Here is an 18,698-nt window from a genome sequence, read left to right as displayed (position 1 = left end):
CCCGTCCTATCCCACGGATTTCCTATCACCCTCACCTTCATCCCCCTAGGTAATCGTGTAGTGAACGGATTCTTTTCCTCTATCATTCCTTATTTTAAGGACTAGTGACGTTTAGGAGCCCAGGTGCTGCAGTGGTTAAGCACTCGGCTACTAACCGAAAGGTTGGTGGTTCGAACCCACCAGCTGCTCTGCCGGAGAAAGATGTGGCACTCTGCTTCCATAAAGATTACAGTCTTGGAACCCCTATGGGCAGTTCTACTCTGTCCTATAGGGTCCCTATGAGTCGGAATCAACTCCGTGGCAATGGGTTTGTTTTTTGGTTTTTTGAAAAGCAACCGTTGCTAGTCATCTCCCGCCCACCACCAGGAGGCGCCAGAGAAAATAGACGCCTTTCTTTCTTCCGCGCGTTCAGTGTCGTGCTGGAGCTGGCTTGGCCCTCGCGCCGCTCCGTCGCCGGGCTCGTTGCCGGGATAGCGAATGTTGAAACGGCTGGCGTCGGTGCAGGGCTGCCTGCGGGGAAATTGTCTTGCTTGTGGGACCTTGAGCTAGGAGGGGTCTCTTGGGAAACTCCAGGACCCAGAGGAACGTGAGTCAGGAGGCTAGGTTCGTCCGGGAGCCGGTGTTGGGGCCGAGACCGGGTCCCAGCCGCCGTCGGCCCGCAGTGGCGGGAACCGGGGTGGGTCTGGGGACGCGAGGACAGGTCGCCCGGATTCCCATCCTCGGTCTGCTCCCAGTGCGCTCTGGCTCCGACACTTCCCGCTGTCGTCTTGCTTGTCAGATGTGGTTGTTGAGGCTCAGAGAGAGAAGCGACTTGTTAGGGAGCCACCCCGCTTGTTGGTGGCGGATCCGGGATTGGAACTTTAAGTTTCTTGACTACTTGGTACAGAGGTTTATTCACTGGCGACTTTAAAGGGCAAGGAAGAAGGTATGTCAGGCCTGCCACAGTTTCAAGACCGAGGTTGCAAACTGGCAGCCCGCGGGCTAGAATTGACTTATAGATGCAGGTTATTTTCCCGCAGGTCCTGGAGGGCTGTGAGTTAGAAACTCTTGGCGGGACCCAGGCCTATTCGCGTATTCAGTAGACGTTGGCACGACCATAGCCAGGCCACTGGGTAAATCCTGCACACGAGGGCAGCTGTGGGGCAGGGAGAAAGCTGTCCAGCCCAGAGTAAGACTGCTCTGCTTTCTTGTCCCAGCTGTGTCCCCAGATTGCCCTGTGACTGTAAGCAAGTCACGTCCTTTCTCTGGGTTGCAGTTTCTCCATCCGTAAGACGAGGTGGCCCAGAACGCTTTCAGCTGCAACGCCTGGGCTTAGGACTGCCAGGGCACGTTAGTCCCAACAAGCAGCCTGTCACAGTTGACAGCCTGGAATCTGGACTCAGACCAATGTGAATTAGAATCCCATCTCTTTTATTTCCTCTGTTTCCTGGCTGTGTGTTCCTGGACAAGTCATTCCACCTCTTCGAATTTAATCTACCAAATAACGGGGATGGTTATAAGGATGCGAACGTAAGATGTTCCTTGAATGATTGTCTCTGTTACTTTATGCAGAGTGTAAACATCCCCAAGGTGTCTGATCCAGCATTGCTAGGAGTGGTTCTTTCTCTTGTGTCCTCAATGCCCCTGATAATGCCTGGTTCGTAGTCAGTGCAGCCCAAGTTTATTTAAGTCAGCGATTTGCAGTGCTGACAGCAAATAATTTTTAAAATGCCAATGCCTGGGGCCCACTCTAAGATTTTCTGATTTAATTGGTCTGTTATTTTTTTAAAAGCTTCACCAGGCGATTCCAATGTGCAGCCGGGGTGAGGACCACTGATCAGGGGATGAGGCCTAGCTTGGGGAGGGTTCCTGGGGTTTGCAGTCAGCTCACTTTCCTGCCATTGCTGTTCTCAGATGGCACTGCCCACACTGCCCTCCTACTGGTGCAGCCGGCGGCTCCTAGGTCAGCAGTTAGCACGGCAGCAAGAGCAGGCAGACCGGCTTCGGCAGCAGTGGGATCAGAACAGCCGCTACTTCCAACTCTCTGACATCTGCAGCTCCAAACAGGCAGAGTGGAGCTCCAAGACCTCCTACCAGCGGAGGTAATTACACGGTGACCACCAGTTGGATGGAGATGGGGGCCACTTGCTGGTCACGGGATGTGGCGTTAAAGGCCTGGGGAGTGTGGCGCAGCTTGACAGCATGTCTTCTAGAGGGATTTGCTGAACAGCATGGATTGCCTGCCTGGTGGTGATGTTTTTTCCCAACTGAAAAAAAAAAATCAGTGAAGTAATATTACATTTGCATTAAAAAAAGAAAAGATGCTCAGCTTCATTAGCCATCAGAGAGATGCAAATCAAAACCACAATGAGGTACCATTTCATTCCCACTAGGATGGCTAAGATAAAAAACAAAAAACAAGAAATGTTGGTGAGGATGTGGGGAAATTGGAACCCTTATCCATTGCTGGTGGGAATGCAAAATGGTATAGCCATTGTGGAAAACAGTGTGGTGGTTCCTCAAAAAACTAAAAATGGAACTATCATATGACCCAGAAATTCTACTCCTAGGTACATACCCAAAAGACGTGAAAGCAGAGACTGAGAGACTTGTGCACCAGTGTTCATTGCCGCACTGTTCACAATAGCCAAAAGGTGGAAATAACCTAAATGCCCGTCAGCAGATGAGTGGATAAACAAAATGTGGTACATACATATAGTGGAATACTACTCAGCTAGCAGGAGAAATGAAGTCTTGATACATGCTACAGTATCGATGGAGCTTGAAGACATTATGCTGAGCAAAATAAGCCAATCACAAAAGGACGAATATTATATGACTTCACTTATATAAAAAGACAAGGAAAGGCAAATGTATATAGACCAGAATTTATTAGTGTTTACCAGGGGTGGGAGGGAGAGGGCAAAGAGAGGGTTAATGGTGATGGAAAAATCGCATTGATTAAGGGCAGGGTTGCAAAGCCGATTATTGTAATTGCTGTCAATAAGCTGTACACCTGTAAAAAGCTGAATTGGCAAACGTTGTGTAATAGAGACATTTACAACAACAACAAAAAGTACAAAAAGTAGCTGCTGAGGCTGCTTATGTGCAACCAACCACCTTAGGGGATTTGATTCCTTGATTTGGAGGTTTAGGGTCATGATTTCATGGGACATCCACTTAACTGGCCTAATAATGTGTTTAGTGCTTCAGTTCTACCTCCTAGTTCCTTGAGTAGTGCCTGGGGTCTAAAAGCTTGCGAGTGGCCATCCAAGACACAACAGTTGGTTTCTATTCACCTGGAGCAACAGGAAAAAGGAGAGTTAGGAATAGGAGGAGGATATGGAAAGTGTGGCTAATAGCCTCCATGAACAGCTGCCTCATTTGCCATGAGACCAGAAGAACTGGATGGTGCCTGGCTACCATGACTGAACATTCTGATCAAAGATTCCATAGAAGAATGCTGATCAGAATTTCAAATTCTCATGGACTCTAGACTTTCTGGAGCCATGGAGGGTGGATAAACTCCTGAAACTCTTGCCCTGAGATAATCTTTAAGCACTAAACCTAAAATATCCCCTGAAGTTGTCTTAAAACCGAATAATTGTTTAGCTCAACTAGTAAAAAAGGCCAGCCTTGAACATTATGTTTTTTTTAAGAACTATCTGTCTGAGATCAAACTGACAACAGGCAACTGGAAAGATTAGCTAGGAACCTTCGGGGCGGTGAGTTTGTTAATGGGGGAGGAGGAACTCAGAAAAGGAGGGTCAGAATGGCTTCACAACTCCAAGAATGTAATCAGTTCACTAACTTGTATATGTAGAAACTGTTGAATTGGTATATGTTTTGTTGTGTATAATCTCAACAACAGCAACAAAATAAATAAAATTTAGAAAAAAAAGATAATACAGAAGTGTTTGAAGTAGAATATAGAAGTCTCCTTGTAATCCCACATCTCTATACTTTTATACAAAAACACACACTCACACATAAACCCATTTTTATAGAAATACACGTGAAAATATAGAAGTTAAAAGCATAGGCTTTGGAGTCAGACAGATCTGGATGGAAATCCTGTCACTTGCTACATGAATGAGCCTCAGTTTTCTCATCCCTAAAATAGGGCTAAGACAGAACCTACTTTATAGGACTTATGTGATAGTTAATATATCATCATTCATGTAAGTACATATATACACACATATATATACATAAACTAGTTGCCATTGAATCGACTCTGACTCATGGTGACCCCATGTGTGTCAAGAGTAGAACGGTGCTCCATAGCATTTTCAGTGGCTGATTTTTTGTAAGTAGATCGCCAGGCCTTTTTTCCGAGGTGCCTCTGGATGGACTCAAATCTCCAACCTTTCGGTTAGCAGCCGAGCACATTAATGTATTGCACCACCTGGGGACTCCATGTATATACATATATACACACACACAAATACGTACACATACGTATACACGTGTAGACATATATACACATACCTTAGCTCTTGGTACATGTAATTGTTTAAAAAAGTTAGCGATTACTGTTATCACATGTATGCAGGAGCGTGTTATATGTATTTGTGTCACCATGTTATGTTTGCCTAAGCCTCTTCCACCCACACAGCAGAGCAGAGCGTTCCACCATGTGTCTGTAGTGCCGCTGATGTATTGTGGGCTCCTTCTCACCCAGCATGCACGCCTATCAGCGTGAGAAGATGAAGGAGGAGAAGAGGAGGAGTCTGGAGGCCAGACGCGAGCGACTGAGGCAGCTTATGCTAGAGGAGCAGGACCTGCTGGCCAAGGAACTGGAAGACCTGAGGCTGAGCATGAACTCACGGGAAAGAAGAATCCGGGAGAGGCATGGGAACCTGAAATCAGCCCGAGAAGAGCAGAGGAAACTGGTAACTTCTCAGAGGCCTTTAGTCGGAGCATCCTCAGCCTGTCAGTGAGCACGCACGGGTTGCCTCCAGGCACTCTGATCCGATGAGATGGCAGCTGACCCTAGAGCAGCCGGGAAGAGCATAACTCTTAAGTCCTTAGTTAGGGAGTGTATTTTGTACAAGCTGACTCTATTGTCTTTGTCCTCTTGAGTCATTACACCCGAATCCTTTCCCTTTCTTCCAGTTCTGTGGTTCCACAAAGGTCTGGGTGTGGAATATTTTACCTTCCAGAGTAGGTGGAAGGGAGAGCCCCATCTATGTTTTTAGCCTGTGTTTTCACCCTGGGTGGTACAAACGGTGACCGCAAGCTCACCCACTGACTGAAAGGTTGGAGGCTTGAGTCCACCCAGAGGTGCCTCGGAAGAAAGGCCTGGTGATCTACTTCCTAAAAATCAGCCATTGAAAACCCTGTGGAGCACAGTTCTGCTCTGACACACATGGGATCACCATGAGTCAGGGTCAACTCAACAGCAACTTTTTATTTTAACATATTGTAAAACCCCTAGGTCCGACCTGTCTGTAGCTCAGATTTTGGCCCTTTTCTCGCCACTGTAAGAGTCCCTTGCTGTCTGGCTTGCGGAGCCGTGGGTGCCAGGCCGGGTGCAGCGAGTACGTGTGAGTGAGGAGCTCTTAGCCTGGCTCCTGAGCTGGCCTCTGTTGTGGGTGTCTAAGATTTGAAAAATGACATCGCGCTTCCCTTTTTGTATCTTCTTGACAGATTGCTGAGCAGCTTTTGTATGAACACTGGAAAAAGAATGACCCTAAACTTCGAGAGGTGAAAACCAAAGAGATCCTCCCATTGATTTGCCTAAGTAGATGAAATCATGGTTCCAGATGGTTTTAAACTTGCATCTTGTGCTGGGTTGAAACAGAGGAGGGAACACTCCAGCCGTGAAGAGCACCATGCAGAGGAGCTGGTGTAGCCTGCACTGAGCGGTCACTGGTCCTTTCACAGACATTTACTGAGCAGCTCCTGCAGGGCTTCCAGATGGGGTGTGGAGAAGACACGTGGTCCCTGCCATTAAGGAGCTCGCAGTCCAGCAGGGAGACAGCAGGCAGAGGGATGCAGTGCAGGATGCTGGGTGCTGGGCCAGCCTGGGGAGATGGGGCACGGGGGCAGTGCCTCCAACTCGGTCAGGGCCTGGGAGGCATCTGAGAGGAGGAACTGGGGTTTGGAAGGACAGGGGCCATTAACTTGAAGGTGCAGAGATGAGGGAAGGATGTTCTAGATAAAGGCAACCATGCTGCCAACCAGGTGGCCTTTGAAATCGTATTTCCAGTTCACTCTGCTGACTTGGAGAAATTTCTGTTAACTTTGTTTTGACTCTTGACATTGGCTTAGAAGTGCCTGCTCCTTTTCTAATTCAGCATTCAGACCGTATTTGCTGGGGCCAACCTGCGCACCTTTACTGTTCTGAAGTGGGCACTTGGGCCACTCTGAGTCCTCACAAAGGGACGTCATAATCATGCTTCAGTGGTGGCACAGAAGGCAGCACGCTGTCTCCCACAGTGCATATCTGTCAAATGAACCAACCAAGGAATTAATACTCTCGCCCTCTCATCCTTAGATTGAATTGGACCTTCACAAGAAGCATGTGATAAACTCTTGGGAAGCACAGAGAGAGGAAAAGAAACAGGTGTGGTATACAACCCTGGAAACAGTCCCGTGTGCTGTGGCATGAGACTGTCTCTGTTTGAATTTATTTTTTGTTTTCAATGCTAATGATTCCAGGCGAGGAACAGACTGTCTCCCAGATTACTAAACACGTGTTAAAACTGAAGGTTGGCACTTGCAGGTACTAGGATCCTCTGAGATCATCGTCCCCAAGGGCAGAACAAGACCAGGGCTGGCAGGCCTCCACAGGGGCTTCTAGATGGAATGTACGTCTTTAACAGCATTTTTGTCACTGGCTGTCTCTCTTGATGTAATTGCACCATAAACTTAACCGTGGCGCTTCCAGGTTAAACGTCCACACATCTCCTGAACCCATCATTTTGCCTCCGTCTCTGGGTTCATTTTGGAAAGTATTTGGTTGGATTCTGGAAGGGGGAGGAAACCTCATATTCCCGGCATTCCAGAGCCAGCCTCCTGGCTTCTTCCCTGAGGGCAGCCTCGCTCCCCCAGCACAGGGAGGGACTGAGCCCAGGAGGATGCCCCCTTGCCCAAGGCCAAGGGGTGAACAAGCGGGACTCAAGGCAGACGTGTGGGCACAAGGAACTGCAGCCTGTGGCCTGCTGGGTGGGGGCAGGAGCCAGGTCTTTGAGGCTGTGCATTCCAGATATGACCTCCTGGTTCATTTGGCCCCATGTAGCAAGAAGCTACTGAGGAGGAAGAGAAAAAGCGGTATGAAAACGAATATGAAACGGCCCGAAGAGAAGCGATGGAACGGATGAAAGCCGAGAAGGAGAGGAGGCAACTGGAGGAGAAGCTGCAGGCCGAGGTGCTGCTTCAGCAGATGGAGGAGCTGAAGGTGAAGGAGATGGAGGTGAGCACAGGCCCCGCGACGGCCTCCCCGGCATTTGCTCGTTGCTATCAAATGGGAATTTAAAAAGCTGTTCTAAATAGAGATCATATCAGGAGACGTGGTTTTATGAAACGCAACAACAGCTGGGCTCTCCCTTCTCTCGAATGAATTCCCATCTCGTGTTTTCCGTACCCCTAGGTTGTGTGCCCAGATTCTAGGACATGAACAATGTGGAGACAATGCATGTTCTCTAGACATGTTCAGAGACCTACTGTCCCAGAGCCTTCTTAGGACTTGGATTTCCAGTGTGCTAAGTAGCCATGATTCAGTCTGCTGGCCTTAGCACATGGCTCTCCACTGGTAGCAGGTCTTGGGTCTCAAGGCGTAAACCACGAGGGTTTTTGGTCCACTGTGCAGTTTCCCGGTGGGCTGAGTTTTCCTATTCAGATGTGGTGAGGCCCTGGGCTCATTTGACCCTTGTCTCTCCATTCCCCAGGACTGAATGGTTCCATAAACAGATAATTAGTGCCCATTACTCATACTAGGTGCTAAGTTCTGGGGCGGTGAGCAAGGCCCATAGTCCCAGCCATCACAGGCAAGTGTCAGGTAGGGAAACAGCATTAAGTTCAGTAAAGTGGGGACAAGTACAGGGTCCTAGGGGAGCACAGAGCTTCCTTGTCTGTGGTTGGGAAAGGCTCTTGGAGGAAACGGCTTGCTGAGATGGAACAGGTGAGTGAGTGAAGCTGGGCAGAGGGGCTCAGAGCCCCAGAGGTGGGAGAGGACATGACCACGGGGGGCCAGGCCAGCCCTTATTGCTTGTATCTGCCAAAAATGACGATGAGGAATGAAGGCCACTCTGATTCCCGAGATCTTAGTTGGGTTTCCTGTCCTTGTAACCACAGGCAACGAAACTGAAGAAGGAGCAGGAGAATCTGTTGAAGCAGCGATGGGAGCTGGAGAGGCTGGAGGAGGACAGGAAGCGGATGGCGGCCCTCCGGCAGAAAGCAGAGCTGGGGTGTGTGAAGAGGCCCTGCCTGCCCCTCCCACCCCAGGGCCCTTCCAGGCGGTGGGCGCCTCGCTGCTTTCCCAGCCTTGCATCCAGGGCTTTGACACCATGAAAGATGCGACCTATAGTAGGTAGTTCTCTAACCTCCTTAGTTCTTTATAAGATAACTGACAGCAGTCTCTATTTTGCTCATTTGTAGGCGCTTTTTGAGACATCAGTATAATGTGCAACTCAACAGACGTACACAGCAGATCCAAGAGGAGCTGGTAAGTCTGCAGAGACAGCCTGCCCTCTCTTCCACCTCTTTTGAAAACAGTGTTTTTCATTGGTCAGTATATGAGTATATTCTTGTAAAAATTAAAACTCAAAGTGAGAATCCCCCTCGACCAGCCCCTGCAATCCCTGCCCTCCCCAGAAGTGACCATTTGGTGTGTATCCTTCTAGATACATTTCTATACATACACACACATACACAGGGTTTTTGGTGGTGGTTTTTAAATATAACTGAAGTTGCATTCTGCAGTGTGTTTACTTAACAGTAGATCTCAAATATTTTTTAAGATCAATATATTTAGGCTGAGCAGGTTCTTTTGTGGTAGCTGCTCAGAATTCCTGTCACGTGCTTTGGGGAGCTCCCTCTCTGAGACAGGGACACAGAGAGGGAGCAAAGCTGCTTTCCTTCCATCCCCGTCTACGCCAGTCAGGGCAACCATAGGTAGCAGCGTCACAGCTGCTGTTCTGAGTCTTTCTTTACAACATTCCATTGCAGAGATCACATAAGAGTAATTTTCCCACTAATGGAGATTTGGGTTGTTTCTGGTTTTTCCCTCTTCCATAAAGCTGCCATCAGCATTTTGTATATGTACCTGTGCAGTTCTGTCACGGTAGTCTATGTTCCTAGAAGTGGAATTGCTGCCAGAGTGTTTGTCCTAAAGTCCTGCCAATTTTCAGTTCCACAGACGTGTCCAGGATCACAGACACACACTTGATGGCGGAGGGTCTTTCCGTTAGGGAGAAAACTCCTGGGCCTCTGCAGTGTTTAAACCATCCCTAAGCGATTGTTCTGTCTGTTCTGAAAAAGCAATCCCACATTTTCCCATGTCTGTCTTGAGAGCATTTGGAAGGGTCATGACCTCCTGCTCTCAGTGATGGGTGCAGGAGAGCGGCTGGCAGGTGGCCACCGCTGCTGCACAGGGCGCTACACTGCTCACTGCTGCACTTTGTCCTGCTTCCTCTAGGAGGCAGACAAGCGGATCCTCCAGGCGCTCCTCGAGAAAGAGGACGAGAACCAGCGCATCCACCTGGCCAGGCGGGAGCAGGCCCTGGCCGACGTGGCATGGATGAAGCAGGTGATCGAGGAGCAGCTGCAGCTGGAGCGGGAACGTGAGGCAGAGCAGCAGATGCTGTTGAGGTGAGAGGGGGTGACTAGCCCAGGACCCTCCGGGCCTCTGCTCTGGAGCCCCGCTAGTCACAGGAGGGTTACCACTTGTTATGGAAACTTCTGTCCTTGTTGATGTGTCCATCATTCCTGAGGAGCACATCTTTGCTGTTGGGCCTGGCATGTGGGGGGTGTTTCCCTTTTAGGTTATTGAAAGTGGAAATCATGGTAGAGAGTCAGGATCTGTTGATCTAAAATCTTAGAAATTTGAAAGGAAATTGGTATGAATTAGGCAGGTGTTGAACGCTTCGTAACTCTATATAAATGGGTCCGGATCCTAAAAAGTAAACTAGTAGAGTCAAACCTGAGAATAGGTGACGTTTTTTGAGTACTTACTGTGTGGCAGACGTGAAGGTTTAATCCGGATGCCCGGCCGTCTCAGGGCACAGAGACTCGAGGGCGAGCCAGCTTGGCCCCGGGAGAGTGGTGAAGAGGCTCAGGCACAAGCCTTGCCCCTCCTCTTCAGGGTCCCGATGACTTCCTTCACCTCGGTGCTTAAATGGCCTTGGTGGCAGAGTGTGCCAGGTGTTTTCTGTAAAGATATGGGGTATATTGAAAAAGGTAATTTAAAGTACTTATAATAATACTTTCTATGAATGTCGCCCTTCATTTTAAGCTTTTAAAAGCTTGTTTGGGTAGGTTTACTTGAAGGTTGGCCCCACAGGAAGCCCAAGATGTGTGCTAACTGATGCTTTGCAGCCCTTTTTGTTCTTCAGTTAACATTCTGCCATCGGCCTGCTTGCACCCATTTTGTTTGCCCAGGGATGAGGCCAAGGAGATGTGGGAGAAGAGAGAGGCAGAGTGGGCCCGAGAGAGGAGCGCGCGTGACCGACTGATGAATGAGGTGATTCCAGTGGGCAGACACGAAGGGCCATCAGATCCCCGGGCAGGTGTCCGGGAGTCATCGATCATATTCTGACCCTTAGATCTTCTGGGGACAGACAGAGTCTTCTCTGGTTATTTTAAACGGACTTTAAAAAGTATTATAAAGGTAACATAAGCTTATTAGAAAAAGAAATTCAGAAGTACAGAAAAGTAAAAATGAAAAAAAATCACCCAGAGCCCCATCATCCACATAAGCCAAAAAACCAAATCCATTGCTGTTGAGTCAACGCCGACCTATGGCAACCCCATGTGTTTCAGACTGGAACTGCACTCCATAGGATTTTCATCCACATAAAAACCAAAAACCAAACCCGTTGCTGTCGAGTCGATTCCGACTCACAGTGACCTGCCCTATAGTGTTTCCAAGGAGTGGCTGATGGATTTGAACTGCTGACCTTTTGGTTAGCAGCCAAGCTCTTAACCACTGCGCCACCAGGGCTCCTTCAGCCACATAGCCACTATTTATTTCCTCCTACTCTTCTGTTTCTATGCGTAATATTTTTTCCTAATTTTTTAATACTGTGCTACCTTTGATTTCAAACATTTTAACATACTATTACATCATCTTCCTGAATATTATTATTTTTTATTGTGCTTTAAGTGGAAGTTTACAATTCAAGTCAGTCTCTCATACAAAAATTTATACACACGTTGCTATGTGTCCCTAGTTGCTCGCCCTATACTGTGAGTGCACATTCCTCCTCTCCACCTTGGATTTCCTGCGTCCATTCAACCAGCTCCTGACCCTCTCTGCCTTCTCATCTCACCTCTGGACAGGAGCTGCCCATTTAGTCTCATGTATCTACTTGAGCTAAGAAGCACACTCTACACGAGTATCATTTTATGTCTCATAGTCCGGTCTAATTTTTGTCTGAAGAGTTGGCCTTGGGAATGGTTTCATTTTTGGGCTAACAGAGAGTCTGGGGGCCACGTCTTCTGGGGTCCCTCCAGTCTCAGTCAGACCATTAACTGTGGTCTTTTTACTAGACCTAAATATTATTTTAATGGCTGCATAAGATATCCTCACGTGGGTGTATCATAGTTTGTTTAACCATTCCCCTCTTGTGGGTATCCTGGTATTTTGCAACTTTGAGTCATTATAAGAAACACTGCGATGAACATCTTGGTACATAAGGCTTTTCCATATTTAGGAATTTTTTCCCTTAGGGTGGATAACCAGAAGTGGGCTAAGTGGGTTAAAGACCATAATTATTTTATTTGTCAGTATATAAGTAATGCATATACAACACACCTCAATTATGAGGAAGTCTTTTGGGAGAAAAATTGTCTTCTTTATCCATGTATTGAAAGATACTGTAAAATGGTTTGCGCATGCTGAAGCCCTGGTGGCACAGGTTAAGAGCTCAGGCTGCTAATCAAAGGTCAGCAGTTCAAATCCACCAGCTGCTCCTTGGGAACCCTATAGGGCAGTTCTACTCTGTCCGATAGGGTCGCTATGAGTCAGAATTGACTCGACGGCAGTGGGTTTGATTTTTTGGTTTTGTGCATGCTAATATGCTATATTTTGGAATCGATGGGATACCAGATCCCAGTTGGTGATTTTCCACTTTTGTGAATACCAAATATTCTCCAGCGTCTTTTGATTTTCCCCATTTTAAATTCTTCTCCTGGTTGTGGCCACTTTTCACGCCCCCTCCAGAGAGCATAAATGTGGGTCATATCCAGTGACTTCCTGCAGCTCTTGGGTCCTGAGTCCTGACCGCATGCTGGGTTGGTGGTGGGCGTGATACTACTCTGTGGCCAGGTCTTCACCACAACAGGCCTCTGCTGCTTTAAACAGTAGATTTAAACCCAAAACATTGAGGGGGGCGGTGACCCAGATTCTGCCTGTGGTCATTGTGGCTTGTGGCTTTTTCTCTTTTTTTAGAACCCACTGATGGGGAGCAAGACACAATTTGTTGCTGACAAGTTTCTCTGCCCCTGGGAGGGGGCATCATCTACAACTCCTTTGGTCTCTTTGTACTCAGCCATGTGTTGGGGGTGGGTGGGAAATGCCTCTGTACCCTGATAAACGTGGCGAACATTGATTGGACCAAATCCTGTGGTCTGGACTTGCCTTAAATAAAAAAACCAGTTGCCATTGAGTTGATTCTGACTTATGGCAACCCCACGTGTGTCAGAGTAGAATCATGCTCCGTAGGGTTTTCAGTGGCTGATTTTTTGGAAGTACATTGCCAGGTCTTTCTTCCAGGGTGCCTCTGGGTGGATTCAAACCTCCAGTCATTCAGTTAGCAGCCAGACACTTAACCACCGCACCACTGGGGCTCCTCCTGACTCGCCTTAGTCTGGTGCGTTTAGGCCTGAGGCTGAGCATTAGGCTTGTAGGACACGTATCTGTTGGAGTCAGACTGGAATCTTCCCTTTTCCTTTCTGCTGAGAACAGGTTCTGACAGGGAGACAACAACAAATCCAAGAAAAGATTGAACAGAACCGACGTGCACAAGAGGAATCCCTAAAACACAGGGAGCAACTCATCCGCCATCTTGAGGAAGCGAGAGAATCGGCTCGTCGGGAGAAAGAGGAGAGCGAAGAACTGAAGTCAGCATGGAAACAGGAGCTAGAAGCCCAGGTGGGGCTCAGCCCGGGGGGCGGGAGCAGCCCGTGGGAGCAGCAAGGGGGGTGAGAGCCTTGGGGGCAGCAGCCCCGAGGAACGAGCCCTGCTGGCTCCCAGGTCATGCTTCTGAGTCAGAAGCCCTTGACTGATGCCACCGTGTGGCAGTGTGTGTTGTCCCCGAAGTCGATGTGTGGGGGTTCAGTGCACCTCTTTTATTTCCAGTTGAAACCCTGGCCTACATGATTGTAATTCACACTCACTCCAGGCGAGTTGCTGAATTCAGTACCTAATACGTAACATAAAATAGTCCCCAAACACATGGCCTCATCCAGAGGTTTTTACAAGGTACATAGTCCCATACACATGACCTTTCTCAGTACCCTGAGTTTCCCTCCTGCTCATTGGCACGTGCTGTCACTGTTATTTAGCTCTGATTCCCCAGCGGGGCAGAACCAGGGCTTTCCCTCGTGGTCAGAGGCAGGGCTCTGCCCATGGGCCTGTGCTGTGGGTGACGTGGCTCTTGGTGCCCAGGTTGTAGAGCGCCAGCTGCAGGCACAGGAAGAGGACCAGCAAGAAGAGGAGGAGGAGGAGGAGGCCAGGCAGGCGGAGCAGCTCACCGATGCCCTCCTCCAGCAGGAGGCGAAGATGATGGCCGAGCAGGGCTATTGGCCCAAGGTAGGGAGCCGGCCAGGCGAAGGGCCACCACTGCCAAGCCAGACTCCACCCGGCGCCCACTCTTCTGGGCCTACGCGTAGCCTTGTGCTCAGCTCTGCTTTCCAGCTGTCCCGGGTTCTTCCCCGCGCCTTTTCTCTTGTATCTCTCTCCCCGCCTGGTAGGGAACCTCGACACAGGGTCTGTTTCGGTCCTTGGTTGGACCTCAAATAGCCCTTGAGGTGATTTTGCTCTGGCTCCTGCCACTGCAGCCCTAAGATGACGAGCTGCGTGCCTTTCCACCCTGTTTGGGGACAAGGAGCAATCTAAGAAGAGTGCTGGCCACCACTGACGAGAGGTGAAAGAGCCGTGGCGCCAGGTGTGACCGCAGTCAGCCGGAGCCCCGGTGAACAGGAGGCCTGCTTCTGGTCCCTTCCTCCTCTTGGCGCCTCGTTGCCCTCTCCCTCTATGCAGTCCTCTCCTGTCCTCCTCTCTGAGGCGTCTTTCTCTCCCTGTCTCTCTAAGTACCTGCGTGAGCCCTTGTGCAGGGCACCTTGGGAGCACAGAGAAGCAAAGGCTGTGACCCTGCCCTGAGGGAACTGCTGACCAGGGCACCAGTGGTGACAAGGGCAGCAGGCCTTGCCTCTGCCCCTCCATTACTGCTGGGCTGGGGAGCCCTGCTGGGGCCCCACGGTGGCTGCAGAGCAGCACTCCCAAAGTGCCTTGCCTGGGACGTGTGCGGCAGGAGAGAAGGGCCGGCTCCTTCTGCGGTCAGATAACTCTGGGAAACTGTGTGAAACAGCTGGAGCAGGTACTACATTTGCTGTAGAACGTGAACGTCCCAACACACAGGGACTCTCCAAGAGGTTCAGGGAGCAGCAGCTTCTAAACTCACCTGACCATGGAGTGATGCATTTCTCAGGATCAGGGTCTTACAGAGCACATCTGAAAATGCTTCTTAGGGCCAGTACCTTTTAAAAAGGTATAAAGTGCCTCATTCATGGCTTAGGGTCAAAGCTTTTTCAGCTGTGAATGAAAACAGCCATTTAAGCTGTGCCTTTAGCTTGTACTTAAAATGGGACGAATTCCCAGCGCTCCAGAGACTGCTCATCTGACCAGTCACATGTTTTCTTTCTCTTCCCAGACTTACAGACATCCCAAGATTGCTTGGAACTGACTCCGTTCGTCCTGTCAGCACAGGGAGCGACGATGTTAGGGTTTGTGGTATGCAGCCACCAGGCAGTTTTACGGTATTCTGTTATAGTCAGGGTGCCAGCTGCTGTAAAGTAGTTCCCGTTCAGGTACGTGATTACATGGATCGCAGGCTGGCCAGACGCGAAGGTGCTGAGGATACTCAGCACCCATGAGAGGCCCTTTCCTGCCTCTTGTCCAAGAAAGCATCTGTGACAGACACAGGTTTCCAGTGCTGTTAGCAGTTGTAACATATTTATAAATATATAAGGTTCTAAATCAATACTAAGAGGTACCAGTCATGCTCCATGACGGGTGTGTTTTCCTGTTGTCTTATTCTTCACTGTCAGCCTCCTGGGAGGAGGTTTTCCAGTTGTTAAAATTGCCATTGCTGTTTAAAATTTAACTTAAAGATTCTCTCGAAAACAAGCTAGTAGGCCTTGGTGCAGTTTACTCAGGGTTATCGCAGGATCATGTCTTTTGTATTCTGGAAGAAAAGAACTATTAACCAGTTAAATCCCTGAGACAGTCTCCTTGGTCCATGGATGCTTTGTGGAAAGGTCGAGGAACGAGGAAGCATTTTGGTGGAGTTTTCATAGAGTGCTGTGTGTGGGTTTGTGATGGATGTCACCTGGTTGCCTAATCTTCCAAAGGACCTTGGGCCTCTAGTGTCTTGGGAAGGTCCCTCTGGGTCTTAGCCGCGTGCAGCTTTCCAGGATTTACAGGCCCAGAGGAGGGGGCACTGAACCTGAAGACTCAGACCCACAGATTGGCAGATGTGGCATACCATTCGATGAACTCTCTACAAAGCTACAAGTCCCTGGCAGCAAGAATATTTTTATGACTTACACTCTTCCTCTGAGGTTTCAGTTTTCATTGCATCGTGTTTAAGATTCCATATCTCGTAAATTTTCACCTGTATTGCTAATGACAGGGCATTGTTACATGGTTCTTAAAGCTACAGTTCATTAAAAATCCTGAGTCTAAGGGCTGCATTGCCTTGCACTTCTATTGTGCTGTAAAAACAAATGGAGCTGCAAATGCCCCAGAACCTGCTTCTCATTGCCCTGTCTTGAATGTCTCTGGCTGTGTTTCCCCGAGAGAGTGCCACTCTCAGGATGCCGCTCCTGCTCACTTCCCACGTCCGCTGGACTTTCATTGTGAAAAGGAGTTCTGGTCTGATCCCCTTGCCTCCAGGCTTGGTACTGTTGCTCTTATTAATTGTTGCAAGTGGGCTGTATGGACTGATACATTTTTATTGATTTAATTCACATTGCCTACAGGTTTGGACATTTGTGACTGGTCACATTTTTATAGGTAATATTCATTTTTCTTGTAAATGTGTGGCGTTCCCCCCTCTTGTTTCCATTCCATTGGCGCTTCTAAATAAACCACAGAAAATTATTAGCAGTCATATACTGACCAAGTCCCAGTACATAACCAATGTGAACAGAATGCCTGGTAAATGGGCACTCAAATACTTACTGAATAAATTTTATTTCTTTACTTACTTTTTGGCTTGCTTGCTTTTGTGGCCTGGCTGCAATCTTCCTTATCAGCATTGAGGATTATGTTACACCGGCTCTCTACCCTATAATAATACTGAATACATGTTTCATCTCTAAGCTGGGCCAAAATATTTGTCTCCTAAATTTAGAGCCCCCACTTTTACTATTTCTATTACACCCCTATTCCTCTCCTTTCATATGTACTTTGATGTGTCCTGGTTCTGTAGACATATATTGGTTTTATTGTCTCTAAGCACCTTTTTCTGCTTCACGTACTGTCAAATTAATGATTTTACAGATTATTCTTTAGCGATTCTTCAGTAAAGGTCAATTCCTTTAGTACAGATGGTGTGGAAACCACTAATATGAAATGATTCTTACCTCGTTGTGTACGTAACGAAGATTTTCCCTCTCCTCCTGCTCCTCACTCAGCACGTACTCTCTCTACGGAGGGAACGTCAGGCAGTGGGGATGTCGTGGAGCTGAACAAGACAATAATGCCAGGAATCAGACCAGCCTATGACAAGCAGACGTCCCTGACAGGCACAGTCCTGCTGTAACTTGTGGGACTGCCAAGACCATTTGTGCAATAAATACAGTCAGTACCTCCATATTTCTTTATGGATATAATGAATGTTTTTTGCATGATCTGGGTTTTTAGATACCTTCTCTGTTCATAAAATATAGACAGCATCATTTAAAAGACATTTTAATGCCTTTAAAAGCATTGGCATTAGCAGTTCCACCTGTGAAGCCACGTGGAGTTTTATTTTAGGGGGTCTTTTTGATATTGATATAGGAGCCCTGGTGGTGCAGTGGTTAAGAGCTCAGCTGCTAACCAAAAGTTCAGCAGTTCAAATCCACCAGCTGCTCCTTGGAAACTCTATGAGGCAGTTTTACTCTGTCCTCTAGGGTCGCTATGAGTCGGAATCAACTTGATGGCAACGAGTTTATTTGATACTGAGTAAGAATGGACTGCCAGAAGAACAAACAAATCTGTCTTGGAAGTACTGCCAGAATGCTCCTTAGAAGCGAGGGTGGTGAGATTTCATCCCATGTACTTTGGACATGTTATCAGGAGGGATCAGTCCCTGGAGAAGGACATCATGCTAGGTAAAGAAGAGGGTCAGTGAAAGAGAGGAAGATCCTTAATGAGATGGACTGACACAGTGGCTGCAACAATGGGCTCAAACATAGCAATGATTGTGAGGATGGCACAGGACCGGGCAGTGCTGCGTTCTGCTGTATGAGGGTTGCTATGAGACAGAACCAGCTTGACGGCACCTAACAACAACAACAGCATTTGATACTGCAATGTCTTCATTTTAGAGAGGCATTTATGATATAATGTCATGAACACTCAAAAACTGGGTGCAGGGGGCCTCTCTGTACTATTTTGGCAACTTCCTGTGAATCTATAATTATTTCAAAAAAAAAAACAACAAGAATCTCTTCATGACTTGTAGCATACTTAAGAAGTTTCTTAAGACACAAAGAACACTAACCATAAGGAAAAGATTGATAAATTTGATTACATTAAAAAAGCTTATCATCAAAAGATATCTAAAGAGAGGGAATACACCTACCACAGAATAGGAAAGGATATTGGTAACCCATATAAGCCACAAAGAACTAGTGTGTACAACATTTATACATCTATGAATAATTAAAAAAGAGAACCTAACAGAAAAATGGGTAAAGAAAAAACTCGAACAGGCACTTCAGAAAGGAAGACATCTAAAAGGCAGATAAACATGAAATAGCATTCAAGCACATTATTATTTTATTTTTTATTTTTTGAAATTTTCTTTTATTGTACTTCAGGTGAAGGCTCACAGAACAAATAGTTTCTCATGAAACAGAAGTACACGTGTTGTTTTATGACATTGGTTAACAACCGCACAACATATCAACCCTCTAACTTCTCAACCTCTTTTTTTTTTTGGTGAAAATACACATAGCCAAAGGTACACCATTTCAAAAATGTCTACGTGCACAGTTCGGTGACATTGACTACGCTCTTCGAATTGTGCTGTTATTCTCACTTAAGATGAAGGCTTACAGAA

General features: G+C 47.6%; 1 protein-coding gene across 3 annotated transcripts; it reads left to right on the top strand.

The window, feature by feature from the left end:
- The first annotated feature begins 485 nt into the window (after nucleotides 1–485).
- On the top strand, nucleotides 486–16,635 carry TCHP (trichoplein keratin filament binding). 3 transcript variants are annotated; one of them, XM_023733725.1, is made up of 13 exons: nucleotides 486–603; nucleotides 1,894–2,081; nucleotides 4,664–4,874; nucleotides 5,632–5,688; nucleotides 6,482–6,550; nucleotides 7,226–7,399; nucleotides 8,281–8,393; nucleotides 8,584–8,650; nucleotides 9,623–9,795; nucleotides 10,585–10,666; nucleotides 13,112–13,297; nucleotides 13,814–13,957; nucleotides 15,078–16,635. In XM_023733725.1, exons 2-13 carry the CDS (start codon nucleotides 1,894–1,896, stop codon nucleotides 15,108–15,110), a joined length of 1,497 nt encoding a protein of 498 aa, XP_023589493.1. In that variant the 5' UTR covers nucleotides 486–603; the 3' UTR covers nucleotides 15,111–16,635. The 3 variants fall into 3 exon arrangements, with proteins under 3 accessions (XP_023589493.1, XP_023589492.1, XP_004379041.1); XM_023733724.1 differs by having other exon boundaries at nucleotides 488–925; XM_004378984.2 differs by having other exon boundaries at nucleotides 492–586.
- The last annotated feature ends 2,063 nt before the right edge of the window (nucleotides 16,636–18,698 follow it).

This window comes from Trichechus manatus, unplaced genomic scaffold (genome assembly GCF_000243295.1).
Source record: "Trichechus manatus latirostris isolate Lorelei unplaced genomic scaffold, TriManLat1.0 scaffold00061, whole genome shotgun sequence".
Lineage (NCBI taxonomy): Eukaryota > Metazoa > Chordata > Mammalia > Sirenia > Trichechidae > Trichechus > Trichechus manatus.
This window is presented reverse-complemented; position numbering and strand designations above follow the sequence as displayed.

Excerpts from the sequence above, each read along its gene's own strand:
- TCHP (XM_023733725.1), top strand. The coding sequence starts at position 1,894 with ATGGCACTGCCCACACTGCCCTCCTACTGGTGCAGCCGGCGGCTCCTA. Across the intron at positions 7,400-8,280 it reads TGAAGGTGAAGGAGATGGAG|GCAACGAAACTGAAGAAGGA; the intron begins GTGAGCACAGGC and ends TTGTAACCACAG. Across the intron at positions 9,796-10,584 it reads GAGCAGCAGATGCTGTTGAG|GGATGAGGCCAAGGAGATGT; the intron begins GTGAGAGGGGGT and ends TTGTTTGCCCAG.